Below are 13,288 nucleotides of genomic sequence, written 5' to 3'. Positions count from 1 at the left end.
CCCTATATGAAAGAATTAAGTGCCCGCTGCTCTTGGGTCCTTTCCTTTAGACTTCTGTTACCACAAACCTGTTCCCCAAGGCCAAGCAAGGCATGAAGAACTCTACTGATGATGGTGATGAGCATTTTCTTCAGCCCTGTGGGCATTTCTCTTTTTCAGATGTGTTCAGAGGAAAGACCAAATTTTTTATCAGTTGATTCCATATTTAGTGGGAAAATAGGAAGATTTCTCAAGAACCTGAGGTGGTGGAGAAATGTCTCCCTGCTGTGGTTGTTCTACCTGTGGTTCTGGGTCAAGCGTGAGAAGGAGCTGGATCTTAAAGCCAGGAAATCCAGGTTCCATGCCTGCCCTCTCAGGACCTTCAGGTCGAACTTGGCTCCTGTCACTGGGCCTCACTTGCCCCACCTGTAAAGTGAGGGGTTGGACAAGATGACCCCAGAGTTCCTTCTTAGCTCTTAATTTCTGTGAGTCTAGGTCAGGTCGAGAAGGAAGACCAATCAGGATTCTGGTTCTGTTCCTGCCCTTGCCATGACTCACTAGGTGACCTTGGGTAAGTTCTTTACCTTGTTGGACCTGTTCCCCACCCTTGAACATCCTATATCCCATAGGAGGGCTGTCTAAAAAGTGGTCAGTGTTCAGGAGCCCTTTTCCTCAGCAGGCTCACCACTAAGGACCCTGTGTACTAGGAAACTCTAGACTGGGTCCAGCCTTCTATTGAAGTCTGTGGGTCCAGCCCCCCATATCTGGGGCTCACACCTCTAATCACATGGCTTCAGGCCTCCCTGCCCTATTTAGGCCACTCTGGCCTTGTTCTGTCTTCCAGACCCAGAAACCAATATGGACATGCCTCAGCTAAAATGTTCAACTCTGCAAAAGCCTCATCAAGGACTGTTCTGAGCCAGTGGGAGGGCCTGATGCTGAGTAGGACATCGAGGAAGTAGATGTGACTCCCATCCTTGGGGAGATCATTGTCTGGGGTGGAGAGGAAGGGCCAGTGTGAGCCTTTACCAGGTGTGGTGAGAGAGGGACAGTGGAAGAGAGGATTTCAAGTTGGGGGAACTAAGAGGAGGTTTTGGATGGGACGTTGAAGGATGGGGTGGCCAGTGCAGTGGAGGAAGTGCAAACAGTCTATAGGGTCCGGGGGAGGAGGGTGATGAGTCTGGAAGGAGCATGAGACCAAGTCTCCAGAGGCTGTCATGGCCTGGACTCGGGGCTGGGGAGGCAGGGAGCGTTCTAGACTGGTCAGGAACCTTTTGGTTGCAACTGATGGGAACTGAACTTGAACTAACCTAGGCAAAAAGGGTGATTTATTGGGAGAACTGAGAATCTGAGGAAGGTCTGAACATCCCAGCACGGGAAAGACGAGGGTGCTGCTGGCTTTCAGGAACAGCTGACCCGGTGCTTGGACACCATCAGGACCCATCTCTTGATCCTGTTTCTCTGTGCTGGCTTCATTTTTCTCTTTCATGGCTAATTTCTCTGCATGGGGAAGGGACTTACTGGCGCAGCTCAGGTCGGCTTCTCACCCCTGGATCTATCACCACATGGTAACAGGCTGGTCTGTTACTGCCTGCAGAAGCCAGGGGAAGGCAGCTTCTGAAGGAAGGGACCATGCTGAGCAGGCACCCCCAGAGCCTTTCCCTGAGTTTCTTAGCAGAATATGGCCTTATTTGACCTGCATTTTGGGAAGAGTAGGCATTAAAGACAACAGTTTTCTTCCTTTTATTCATAAAAACAAATTTGCAACAATTTATTAAAAATTGATACCATGCAATAGGGGTACGAGAAATTCCTCATTTACATTTGATTCTGGCAGTTCCAGTCTAATTTAAAGCGTTTGTGCACTAACATTGGAAAACACCTTCAGGCTGAAGCCTCTTCGGAAGTGTATGGTGTTTGCTGCATATAAAAGGACAGAACCGTTAAATAGCTAGAGTCACTTCTGTGGGTCTTGTTATTTGTGGGGAAATTTTAAAAAAAACAGGTGAACCTACAGTATCATTAAGACAGAGAATGTACTGTGTGGGTTAACCTAGAAGACTGTGCACGCTCAGGAGTCACAGTGGGTCACAGATGCACACACTCACCTCCGACTGTCCAGTACTTTTTCTTTTTTTCTTTCCTGCTTTGCTGGATTAATATTTCTACAGGTATTGTTTCTCTGTGTGTGTATACATTATGTACAATGAATTGTTTCTTTCCCTTTGAAAAATTAATGTGGTCCTTTAAATTAAATCTGGTTTGGTGAAATCAAGAAAGAAAGTAAATACTGTAATACACAGTGAGTAACAACACTGATTTTTAGTGCCTAAACAGACAGTGACTTCAAGTTGACCTGTGATGTGTTAACATTTTTTTTCCCCTAAAAGCTACAGTACCTCCATAACCTCTCTTTGGGGGAGGGGAGGGGAACTCTATGCTACGTGAAATAGGGTGTTTTGAAATGTTGGTGATGGTAAGATTCCCATGGGCCCTTTTGTCAAACCCTTGTGGTAACAACACTGTATTCCTGACTTCAGTCGTCTGGGAAGAGATTATTGCCTGCCTGTTGAAGCTGCCATTAGGTTTCTTTAGGGAGTTGAGCGACTGCTCAGTTGTGCAGACGTCCGGGACATTGTCATTCAGGCCTTTCTTTAGCAAATGAACCTGTGCCAGGAATGTCACAGAAATCATTGGGATCCACCTCTCTCCAGCCAGGTGGATACTGGTATAGGGCTGTGCTGGGAGCTTCTCTGGGCCACAGCCCTGTCTGTCCTGAGGGCTGAGGGTCATGGTCATCCTGATACCTCATGGGTCAGGGCCGCTTCACTGTTTGGTATGAAGCTTTCCTGGATGAGATCAAGTTTTGATCTTCAGAGTGACCCTGTGAGGTAGGGCAGGACAGGTGTTATTTCAACCCCAATTTGTTAGAGAGGGGAAACTGAGGCTCAGAGAGACACAAGTGACTTGCCCAAGGTCATGGAGGGAGTTAGCAGTGGAGCAAGGGCTTGAACCCAGGTCTTTGTGACCCCCAGGCCAGTGCTCTTTGGGGTTCGTTTAAAAGGGAAGAGTGATCTTATGAATGAGAATCAGTGTGCTGATTGATCACCCCTGGGACCCCCAAGGGCAGAGCTTGCCGGCTTGTCCCAATGAAGGCTGCCTTCTGGAAGTTAAGGGAAGCCCTCAGCTAGCAACTCTCTCCCCGCGACTACATCTAGCAGATGCCCCCGATTCACTTTGGTCAGAAACAAAGTCAGTGGAAAAAAACAAAACAAAACCCCAGCCAGCCCTTTGGGCCCTGATGAGAGAGGTTAAAGTGCACAATCTTTCTTTATCGTGTTTGCTGGGAACAGACATTCTATGATTAGCTCGGGTGCCCCCCTTATTATGGGGGACACCTGATACGAACACAAGGACATGGCTGACGTGGTGGGTGCATGGCCGACTGTGGGTGAATGCTGCAGAGCGTGTCTGCAGTGACGTGCCCTAAATCCCCACGGTCCCGAACGGGTGTTATTGTATTAATGTGTGGCATTTATCAGAGAGTAAGTCCCACCGGGAGGCATGCGAGTCAGCCTACTCCGGTACCCCAGCCCTCGGCCCGCAGAGCTGTGCCCGGCTGCCCTCCCTGTATACTCCCTGTTCCAGGAAGGCTGGGGTTGGCTGGACTGGCAGCTGGGAGCCTGGCTGCCCTGCCCACCTCCTTCCCCAGAGGGGAGAAGGGCTGGCCTGGGGGGCCACAGCCGGTGGCATGTGTGCAGAGGCAGAGGTGGTTTCTCCAGAAGCCCCTCGCCTCTTTTCAAGGCTGCTCAGGGCCACTCAGTGACTTCTAGCTGGAGTTCTAGTGACTTTCTCCTTGTCTAGGATTTTTTTTTTTGCCAAGTTTCAAATATCCTAGCTCCTCCTCCTTTGCAGACATTAAGGAAGAAGTCATTTTCATTCCTCTTCTTTGTGAAAGAATGAAAACTTCACAAATAAGGCGCGAGGTCAGGTGCCAAGTGCCCCCCATCCTGTGCACTCCGTGCCATCGAGCAGTCCCGCAAGGCCAGCCGTGGCGCCAGCTTCTCCATGGCCAGAGCTGACAGGGTTCCTGTAGCAGATGCCTCTGCTCCGTGTGGTTCCGTCGCGGGGGAGGCCCCGGCCCCAGGCCTCCCGCCCTCACAGGCCTGAGACCATAACTCGGAAGGAGGGTGGCACGTGTCTGTGGCGGGGGCTGGCGGTGGGGCTGACGCAGGGGCTGACACAGCTGGCGTCCACGCCTCCAATGGACGGGAGGTAGGCGTGGTGGAGGATGGGGAGCTGGAGGGACAGCCGGCGCTGGATGCTGTGGCAGGGAGAGAAGGAAGGGGGGTGTTAGTGAAGGCTAGTGGGCTGCTCACCAGGAAGGCCCTTGGAGTCGCTTTGGCTAAGAAACTGATGGTGGTGCTAAGAAGCTAACTTCTCTCTGAATCCAAGATCTGTCCATCCTGTCATCTAACCACTCATCCATCTGGCAGGTGTTTAATGCAGGCCTGCCTGTGCCAGCTGCTGCCCCGGGAATAACCAGAGCAACGGCAGCAAGGAGGAGGCAGGCTTCTTGAGCTTCCAGTGATTTTTAAGAATAAGGCCTTGCCCTTCGACCAGGGCTTTGCTGCAAACCCAGACAGCTCTCATTCGCTACTCTTGCCAGTCCCCTAATGGCCTTGGCTTTGGGTTCCATCCCGGAAAGGCTTCTCAGCTGCTCTGTCCTTCCTTATTGGCTTCTCTGCCACTGTCTCTTGTCCAGGACCTCAGTCCTTCTTGCTGGGCCAATTCCAAAAGGTTCCTTCCTGGTCTTTCGGCTTCTTTGGTGACTAGCGTTTTCTCTCCAACACTGGGATGGGGCATTCAGGGCTCCCCAAGATCTGCCTCTTGTCAAATTCTCCAGGTGAACCTTCTACCCCCTCTGCCCGAAAACCTTACCCTCTGGTGGCTAGTTTCCCCTAAAACCCTGCTTATGGGCAATCTTACATGCCTCTGCACATGCTGTTTCCCTGGCCTAGCTAGCTCTTCCTCTGCTTTCCCATCTGAAGATCCAGTTTAAATGTCATCGTTTTTGTGCTAACCCCCTCAGAGAGTGAGCTCCTTCCTTCTCTGTGCCCCCAGAACAAGGAATTTCTGGTAAATTCCCAGAAAGGCAGCCAGAAAAAAATCTGAGGCCGGGCTGAGTCAGGGGCTGGGTAAACAGGACTGATGGAGGAGCGGAGTGAAAAGGGAGCAGCCTTCTGACTACCTGCTCACTGCCACACCCTTCCGCTTGCCTTCTCATCAGTCCTCATGACCAGCAGGCAGGAGAGTAAATCACCTTATTTGTTGTGAAGGCTGCTTTGGCGGATGTGCCCAGGCCACTGCTCCCCTGCTCGGCTGTGTTTCGTGCAGTTTCCCACTGCATCTGGGAAGTTGCATTCCCTGAACTCTTAGGCCTCCTTGTGTCCCCCAGGCCTGGCCACTCAGGTGGGAAAAACCCCAGACCTTCACAAAACCCAATAGGCAAAAGAAGCACTGCTGTTCCCATTATAAAGATGAGAGAAGGGTAGAGTTTGTGTAACTTGCTCACAGAAACAACCAGAACTGGGGAAGGTGTGACTCTTGCTTCTTCTGTTGAACCACAGTGCTTTGTGGGATGGCAAATGAACTCACAGAGGCTGCCTCAGGGTGCGCCCTGGGGTGTATGCATTGGTGGGGTTCTGAGATGGATGGGGACAGATGCAGTGCTGCCCCCACTCCCTAAGGACCTGCTGGCCAGAAGGGCTTCTCCCAAGAGACCCTTCCCAGGTGCTCATGAGAGATTAGTGTGTTAGAGACTTCATTTGGAAATTAAAGTTGAGCTTGTGTAATGTCATTGGTGTTGGCAGAGTCCAGGAAAATGGGGAGCTGAAGAATGAACTTGACCTGGGAAAGGGTGTTCTGTCTGAGCATCCCAGGCAGGGTGGGCATCTGTGTGTGGTTGTCAGAGCCACACATTCTGCTGTCTGCTGGGATCCTGTTTGCCTTTTCATTAATTCATTGCCAAAAACCTACTCAGTGCTGGAAGCTGTGTTCAGTCCAAGGGACATAGGAAGGACTTAAACCTTACCCTCCAGGTGCTTGCACTGTAGTGCAGGGAACTAATAGGTAGACCACTGATGAATGCCATGTAACTATCAGTAATTATATTGGACTGTCAGCTGCGAGGCCCTGGAGCTAATTGGGTTGAGAGGCTACTAGCTCTAAGACTAAATGGCCCCAAATGACACTGCAGTTGGTGATTGGGCTCCCTTTGCTGGTTCCTCTCCCCTTGTTGTCACTTACCAGGGGAACAAGTTTCAGAGGTGACATTTCTAATTGCTGCTTCTAATCCACTGTAAACTGGGAAGAACTAAAAATTGCCAGTGGGGACAAAGCTACTGGAGATGTCCAGGTCTTTGCTTAGATGTCACCTCACCAAGTTTGCTCTGACCTCCCTGTGTAAAATTATACTCCCTAACTCCTTCCCTGCTTAGTTTTTCTCCAAAGCACCTATCATTTAACATAACATACTAGGTTTTGCTTTTTTGTTAAGTTATTGTCTTCCCAGATAGAATGTAAACTCCATGAAGGGAAGGATTTTTGTCTGTTTTCTTCAGTGCTGTGCTTGATACATAGTAGGTCTCAGTAAATTGGTGTTAAGTAAATGTATTCATTTTATATGTAACAAAGGCAGAGAACATGGGATTTGATGTTGGAGAGACCCAAGTTCAAATCCTATCATCTCCTGCATTTAGCAACTGGTAATCTTTGGCAAGTCACCTCCCCTCTTTGAATATTAGTCTTCTTATGTGTAATATAAGCAGTGTAATTTGACCTGCATCATGAGATTACTGTAGAGTTCAAATAAAGTAATGCATGTGAAAACATGGTGCCAAATGTAAACTCTTGTGTAGGAGGAATGTAGTCTTGGGCAGTAATTGTGAAGGAGAAGGTACTTACTGTTCTGGGGAGTTTATATCTTCTATAGGATCTTTGCATGTTCGAGAGGGCTCTGTCGTGTTCCACTGTAGCTGGGGATTTTGATCGAGGTGGTTTTTTAAAATGGCCTTTCCCCCATCTGAATGCAAAACAACAATACTGCAATAATTCTGTAAACTTATTTTTAAAAATCAACAGTGCAGTCATTTTTAGGATACTGCCCAAGGAGAGAGAATGCAAAAGAGCCCATCTTCCCTTTGTGTTCTCTAAGCCATGGTCCCTGAGCCGCTCTCCTGAGACCAAGGCAGGGAGCCGAGAAGCCCCTGTCCAGGGAAGGAAGTGGCGTGCTGGGGATGTGGATAGTGTGCCGTGGGACCTCCCTTTCTCCAAGAAAAAAAGGGAATCGCGTCGACCAATGTAAGCAACATAACTTAGAAATGAGAGGTTCTAATATGAAGGTCCTTTTCACGGGTGCATTAGGAATATAATGACAAAGAAAAAAAAGAACTCCAATGTATATTTTCCATAAGATTGCTAAGTCTGAAAAGAATAATAATAGTAAACTGCTGGTGGGAGTATAAACCGGCATAATCTTTCTGGCAGGTACTGTCAATAAGCAGCAAACACTATAAAAAGTATGTCTTTTACCCAGAATTTCCACTTTCAGGAACTATCCCAAAGAAATAATTAAGGATGTTTGTGAAACTATACACAAGGTGTTCAAATCCACATTGTTTACCATTCACAGAAATACTGTGTAGCCACAAAACATGATGCTCTCAACCGTCTTTGTGCTTCAGAACCACCTGGAGAGAACTAAAGAAATATGAAATATAAAAACATGGCCCACACCTAAGAGATGTGGATTCATTTGGTTTGGAAAAGAGTATGGGTGTTGGGCTTCCCTGGTGGCACAGTGGTTAAGACATGGTGCAGGGGACATGGGTTTGAGCCCTGGTCCAGGAATCCCACATGCCGCAGAGCAGCTAAGCCCGTGCGCCACAACTACCGAGCCTGCGCTCTAGAGCCCTCGAGCCACTACTACTGAAGCCCGCGTGCCTAGAGCCCATGTTCCGCAACAAGAGAAGCCACTGCAATGAGAAGCCTGTGCACCACAATGAAGAGTACCCCCTCTTGCCGCAACTAGAGAAAGCCCGTGCGCAGCAACTAAGACCCAACACAGCCAAAATAAATAAATTTATGTTAAAAAAGAGTATGGGTTTTTTCTTTTTCTGCTGCAGGGTTAGGGTTAGGGCAACCTTACATGTGTGTCATTTTGCATCTGTGTGAATACAGTCAATCCTCTTCATTCATAGATTCTGTGTTAGTGAACTCGCCTACTTGCTAAAATTTATTTGTAACCCCAGAGTCAATACTCGTGGTGCTTTCACTGTCATTCGATAACACACACAGAGCATCAAAAATCTGAGTCGCTCTCCCAGCTGAGGTTGAACAAGGCTCTGCCTTCTTGTTTTACCTCTCATATTATAAATAAGTATCCTTATTGTGGTCTATGAAGTACCACGTTTTTCACATTTTTGTGCATCGTGTTGGTGCTTTCGCTGTTTAAAATGACTCCCAAGCCTAGTGCTGAAGTGCTATCCATTGTTCTCCTAAGCTGTGATGTGCCAGATGGAGAAAATGTGTGTTAGATGTGTTGTTCAGCTATGAGTTACAGTGCTGTTGGCCATGAGTTCAGTGTTAATGAATAAACAATGTTTATTAAACAAGGTGTCTTCCAGTAGAAACACACGTAAAACAAAATTATGTATTGATCAGTTGATGAAAATGTCCACCTGGGAGAGGCTTGCAGGAACCTAACCCTGTGTCTCCGCTAGGAATTCACAGTTCACAGGGACTTTGTAGAACACGATTACTGTGAGTAATGAGAGTTGACTGTATATCCTTAGGATAAGTTCCCAAATTGGAGTTGCTGGGTCAGAACAATTTCTATTTCGTGCAGCAGTGTTTCGCCACCTGTTGCCTCCCACTCTCAGCAACTTTTTGATCTCTGATCTTTGTTAGTCTTATAGGTAAAAATGGTATTTCACTGCAAATTAATTTGCATTCCTTTAATTAGGAGGGAGACTGAGCATCTTTTCATAAACGTAAGAACCACTTGTATTTCCTTTAATGAGAACTCTCTTTTGCCCATTTTTCTTTTGGTTTGTTGGTCTTTTTCTTACTAGTTTGTATATAGTTATATACACTTTGTATATAATTACACATAATTTTTTTTATGTAAGGGAATAAGCTTATTACCTGAGATAATATTTTTTAGCTTAGTTTCTTTGATTTTTTGACTGTACCTATGGCTTTCACATTGTTAACAAAATTTCTTTTGTATTTAAATTCATCAACTTTTTTTCTTTATGGTTTCTCTGTTTTGCATCAAACTGTAAAGGTTTCCCTCCTGCTGAGATTACAAAAGAAATTCTTCTATGGTTTCTTCTAGTACATTCATGGTTTTCACTTTTTATATTTAAATCTTTTATCCATCTGGAATTTATTTTTGTGTAAGTTGTGAGGTAAGGATCTAACTTTATTCTTTTCCAGATGGCTACCCATTTATCCCAATGAAATTTATTGAATAATTCATTTTTCTCCACTAATTTGAAATGCCCACCTTTACTAGATACTAAAATAATCAGGAATAATTTTTATTCTTTCAGTTTCCTTGTTACTTATCTGAATCTAGACATTTTTAAACAATCAACATCTAATATAATAAGAATTATATAATAATTCTTTTGTAATAAGAATAAAACTAAAGATTTTTCATTGATTTAAACAAATTTTATAAAATTAATGAATATATGCTAATGACAAGATGCAAACAGTAGAGAAGTATATAAAATGAAACATAAAAGAATCCCTTCTCACCCACTCTCCACACATATTGTCCCTTTCCCACAGGTGGATACTGTTAACAATCTGGTGTTTGTTCTACCAGACCTTTTAAAAAATGCACTTACACACACACACACACACACACACACACACACACACACACACACACACACACACACACACACACACACACACACATACACATACATGTGTGTGCATACTGTATCATAATGCTTGTCCTCATACTGCTTTTCTCATTTAGAGCTCTTTCCTTATCTGTACAAAAGAGATGCACCTTACTTTTTAATAACTGTACTATATGCCTTGTTTTGCTGTATCATAATTCATGAAACCACTCCAAATGATGAACATGTAAGTTAATTCCAGCTTTTCTCGCCTACAAGTAGTGTTATGATAAGCACTATGTGTCTATATCTTTGACCCTGTGGGATTATTTCTAAGGGGAAGCCTCCCGCTAGGGGAATTGCTAGTCAAGGGGCTTAACATCAGACATTTGCAGAGTGCCAGACCGACTTCCAAAACATTGCAGGAGAGTGTCCATTTCCATACGCTCTTAATCAACTCTGGTAATCTTTTTAAAATTTTGCCTAAATGTAGGCAAAAAATGGACTGTTATTTCCCAGGTGGTTGGTGGGATCGAATGTCATGTCATCTTACTGACCATTCCTTTCCTGTACGTTGATGAGGTGTGTTTGAAACTGTGAAATGTTGGAAGAGTTATGAGTACATTATTCACTAAGAACAATGTGCCCCCAGTCAGAACGCTGGGAATGCTGGCCATGTGGGGTACACATGGAACTGGAGCCCAAGGGACTGAGAAAAAGAAGCCCCGTGCATAGGTGGATCCCCAGGTGGGGCTCCAAACAAACACTGAACTGCACTCAGTAGATGTGGGTTCCAGATACTCCAGCTTGGCTTGTGTGACTTCAGACTTGCCCCACCCCCCTCTCTGAGCCTCAGTTTCTTCATCTGTAAAATGGACGGCTAGTGTCTCATACCCAGGGTCCCACCTCCTCTTACCTGTGCTCTCAGTGAAGTTCCCCAGGTTGAGGATGTCGTTGAGTTCTTGGTAGTGGTTCTGTTTAATGTAGGTGGTCTTTTCTGGCGTGTCCTGCAGCTGCATGGTGACCTCTTCCAAGTCTTTGTCCAGCTAGAAAACAAAGGCTCCCGCTGAGTCAGAGCCCCCGGCCCAGCCCCTGCTCTGGCCCCAGGTGGAAAACTGAGTTTTCCCAACTCACTAGTATAATCACAAATCTTTAAGAACTCCTTTCTTTCTGAGGATGTCTTGAATTGGGCATTGCTGGACCCCAGAGCCTGGGCTAGGTGGGCAATAAACTCCTGTCAGATTCTGACAAACCGTATCTGTCTAGTTCATGTTCTTCTCGGTTCTTGCAGCCATGAGGATGGTAGATGGGACTGCACAGCCATGATGTGGGGATGCTCTAGAGGGGACATGGTGGGGAGCGGCAGCCCGGAAAGTTCCTGCACAGGGCAGAGGGACTCAAATGGGAGGATGGGGCCCTGGTGACCAGTGCTGTGGGAGGTACCTCTGTGATCTTCATTCGCAGGCGATGGTTTTCTGACTGCAGGCCCTCTAGGCGGGACGTGCTTGCTTGGTTCACGCTGGTGACTGAGGTGGAGGTTTTAGAATCTTCTTTCTTCTGATTCTGAGTGAACTGGAATCGTCTGTTCTGAGTTGCTGCATCTGGGTTTGTTCTCAGAGTGATAAGCTGAAAGGACAAAGGTGGGGCTGAAAAGAGGACCCTGGGGCCCTTCCTCCCATGCCAATCCAGCTGCTTCCAGCGGGTCCTGCGCTGGAGGCAACATGGGGCCCCAGGAACGACACAGGCTGGGAGTCTGGAGCCCTGGGCTCAGACTTGTTTCTTTCCCTCGTTTGTGTGTGCCCTTGGGTAGCCCCCTTCCCGTTGCAGAGTCTCGGTTTTCTTCCTTGCCACTAGATATCTGGTCTCCTGATCCTGATTGCACCCGCATCCCAGCTATCCTGCAGAGGCCACCCAGGGCCCCTCAGGCCTGGCTCCAGCTGAGCCTCACTCTGCCTTAGCCCAGCTCCACGTAGAAAATAAACAGCTGTAGGTGACAGCTGTGAAGACAATGGGAGGAAAGTGAAGGCTTGTGCTTCTTAGAACCATGGCCACGGCCTCTGTCCACCAGGACCTATGGTTCAGAGGTGAGGGGCAGGGATGGAGGAAGGATCTTTACCAGGCCAGAGGCATTCAGGGCAGAGTGCTCACCACGGTGCTGGGGGGTGAGGATGGTGACGGTAAAGGAAGTCCAGGGGGAAGAAATGGCATATGCAAATGCAGGGAGGCCTAGGGCTCAGGGCACTTATAGAGAAGGGCAGTTGGATGGTGGACAGAGTTCTCTGGAGGAGACAAGGAGATCCAATGGTCCTGAAAGCCAGCCCAGTGTCCGGGACTTGATCCTGGAGCCAGGAAGGCAATGAGGAGCTATCAGGGGTGGTGACAAAGCAGAGTGACCCCATCAGAGCTGGGCTTAGAATCATCTGGCATCTTTTACAGAGTGGAGAGGAAGTCAGAATGCAGGCAGAGAAGCTGTGGTGTGAGCCTGGAGCCTGGGAAAATGTTGACAACTAAAGGAGGGAGTGTATGCCAGAGGTGTTCTAGAGCAGAGCTGACACTGCTTAGGGACTGACTGGGTGCCCAGGAGGCTGGAGGAGCCATGGGACCCCCAGTGATCTCTCCTCTCCCCCTTCTCTAAGGCAGACACTCCCTAACTTGGGTCAATGACTTCTCAACTACCTCTGTTTCCTGCTGCTGCTTTTACTCTTGAGACCCACCAACATCAGGTTTTCCTCTACACAGATCAGCCTACTGCAGGGGTCAAGGCCTCTGATTCACCTGCCCACTGCTGGGTAGGATAATGTCTGGAAAATATCTCTCAGGTCAGCCCTTCAGACGAATGAAAAACATAAGTGGTTGTTAAAAATGGTTATTCCTTTTGACCCACTAATACTAATTCTGTGACTCTACCTTAAGGGAATAATCGGAAACAAGGAAAATGTATTATGTAGAAAAAAAAGTTCATTTATAATATAAAAAATCTGGAAACAACTGTAATGCTCACCAGTAAGGGATCAAGTGGTTGAGTAAATTATGGAACGTCCCCTCAACAATGGTTATGAATGTGGGAAGATACAAAGGGCAAAAGTTAAGTTAAAAAGGCAAATTGCAAAGTGTGCTATAATTACAGCTATATCTGAAAAAGCATCAGTGGCCTAAACCATTAAAAAAGAGGCTGGAAGGAAACACATCAAAAATATTAACAGTAGGGCCTCCCTGGTGGCGCAGTGGTTGAGAGTCCGCCTGCCGATGCAGGGGATATGGGTTCGTGCCCCGGTCCGGGAGGATCCCACATGCCGCGGAGCGGCTGGGCCCGTGAGCCATGGCCGCTGAGCTTGCGCGTCTGGCAACGGGAAAGGCCACGACAGTGAGAGGCCCACATATGGCAAAAA

The 13,288-nt window shown here is 47.2% G+C and overlaps 1 protein-coding gene across 1 annotated transcript in view; it reads right to left on the bottom strand.

The window, feature by feature from the left end:
- Nucleotides 1–1,698: 1,698 nt before the first annotated feature.
- GABBR2 (gamma-aminobutyric acid type B receptor subunit 2) overlaps nt 1,699–13,288 on the bottom strand; it is a 370,111-nt gene continuing 358,521 nt past the window's right edge. Inside the window, exons 16-19 of the mRNA XM_007461653.1 lie at nt 11,343–11,525; nt 10,816–10,945; nt 6,946–7,063; nt 1,699–4,303 (exon numbers count right to left, since the gene is read on the bottom strand). Of these exons, the coding sequence (XP_007461715.1) occupies nt 4,138–4,303; nt 6,946–7,063; nt 10,816–10,945; nt 11,343–11,525 (597 nt within the window). The 3' untranslated portion in view covers nt 1,699–4,137. The remainder of the gene's footprint in view (nt 4,304–6,945; nt 7,064–10,815; nt 10,946–11,342; nt 11,526–13,288) is intronic.

This window comes from Lipotes vexillifer, unplaced genomic scaffold (genome assembly GCF_000442215.2).
Source record: "Lipotes vexillifer unplaced genomic scaffold, Lipotes_vexillifer_v1.1 scaffold809, whole genome shotgun sequence".
In the NCBI taxonomy this organism is placed as follows: domain Eukaryota; kingdom Metazoa; phylum Chordata; class Mammalia; order Artiodactyla; family Lipotidae; genus Lipotes; species Lipotes vexillifer.
This window is presented reverse-complemented; position numbering and strand designations above follow the sequence as displayed.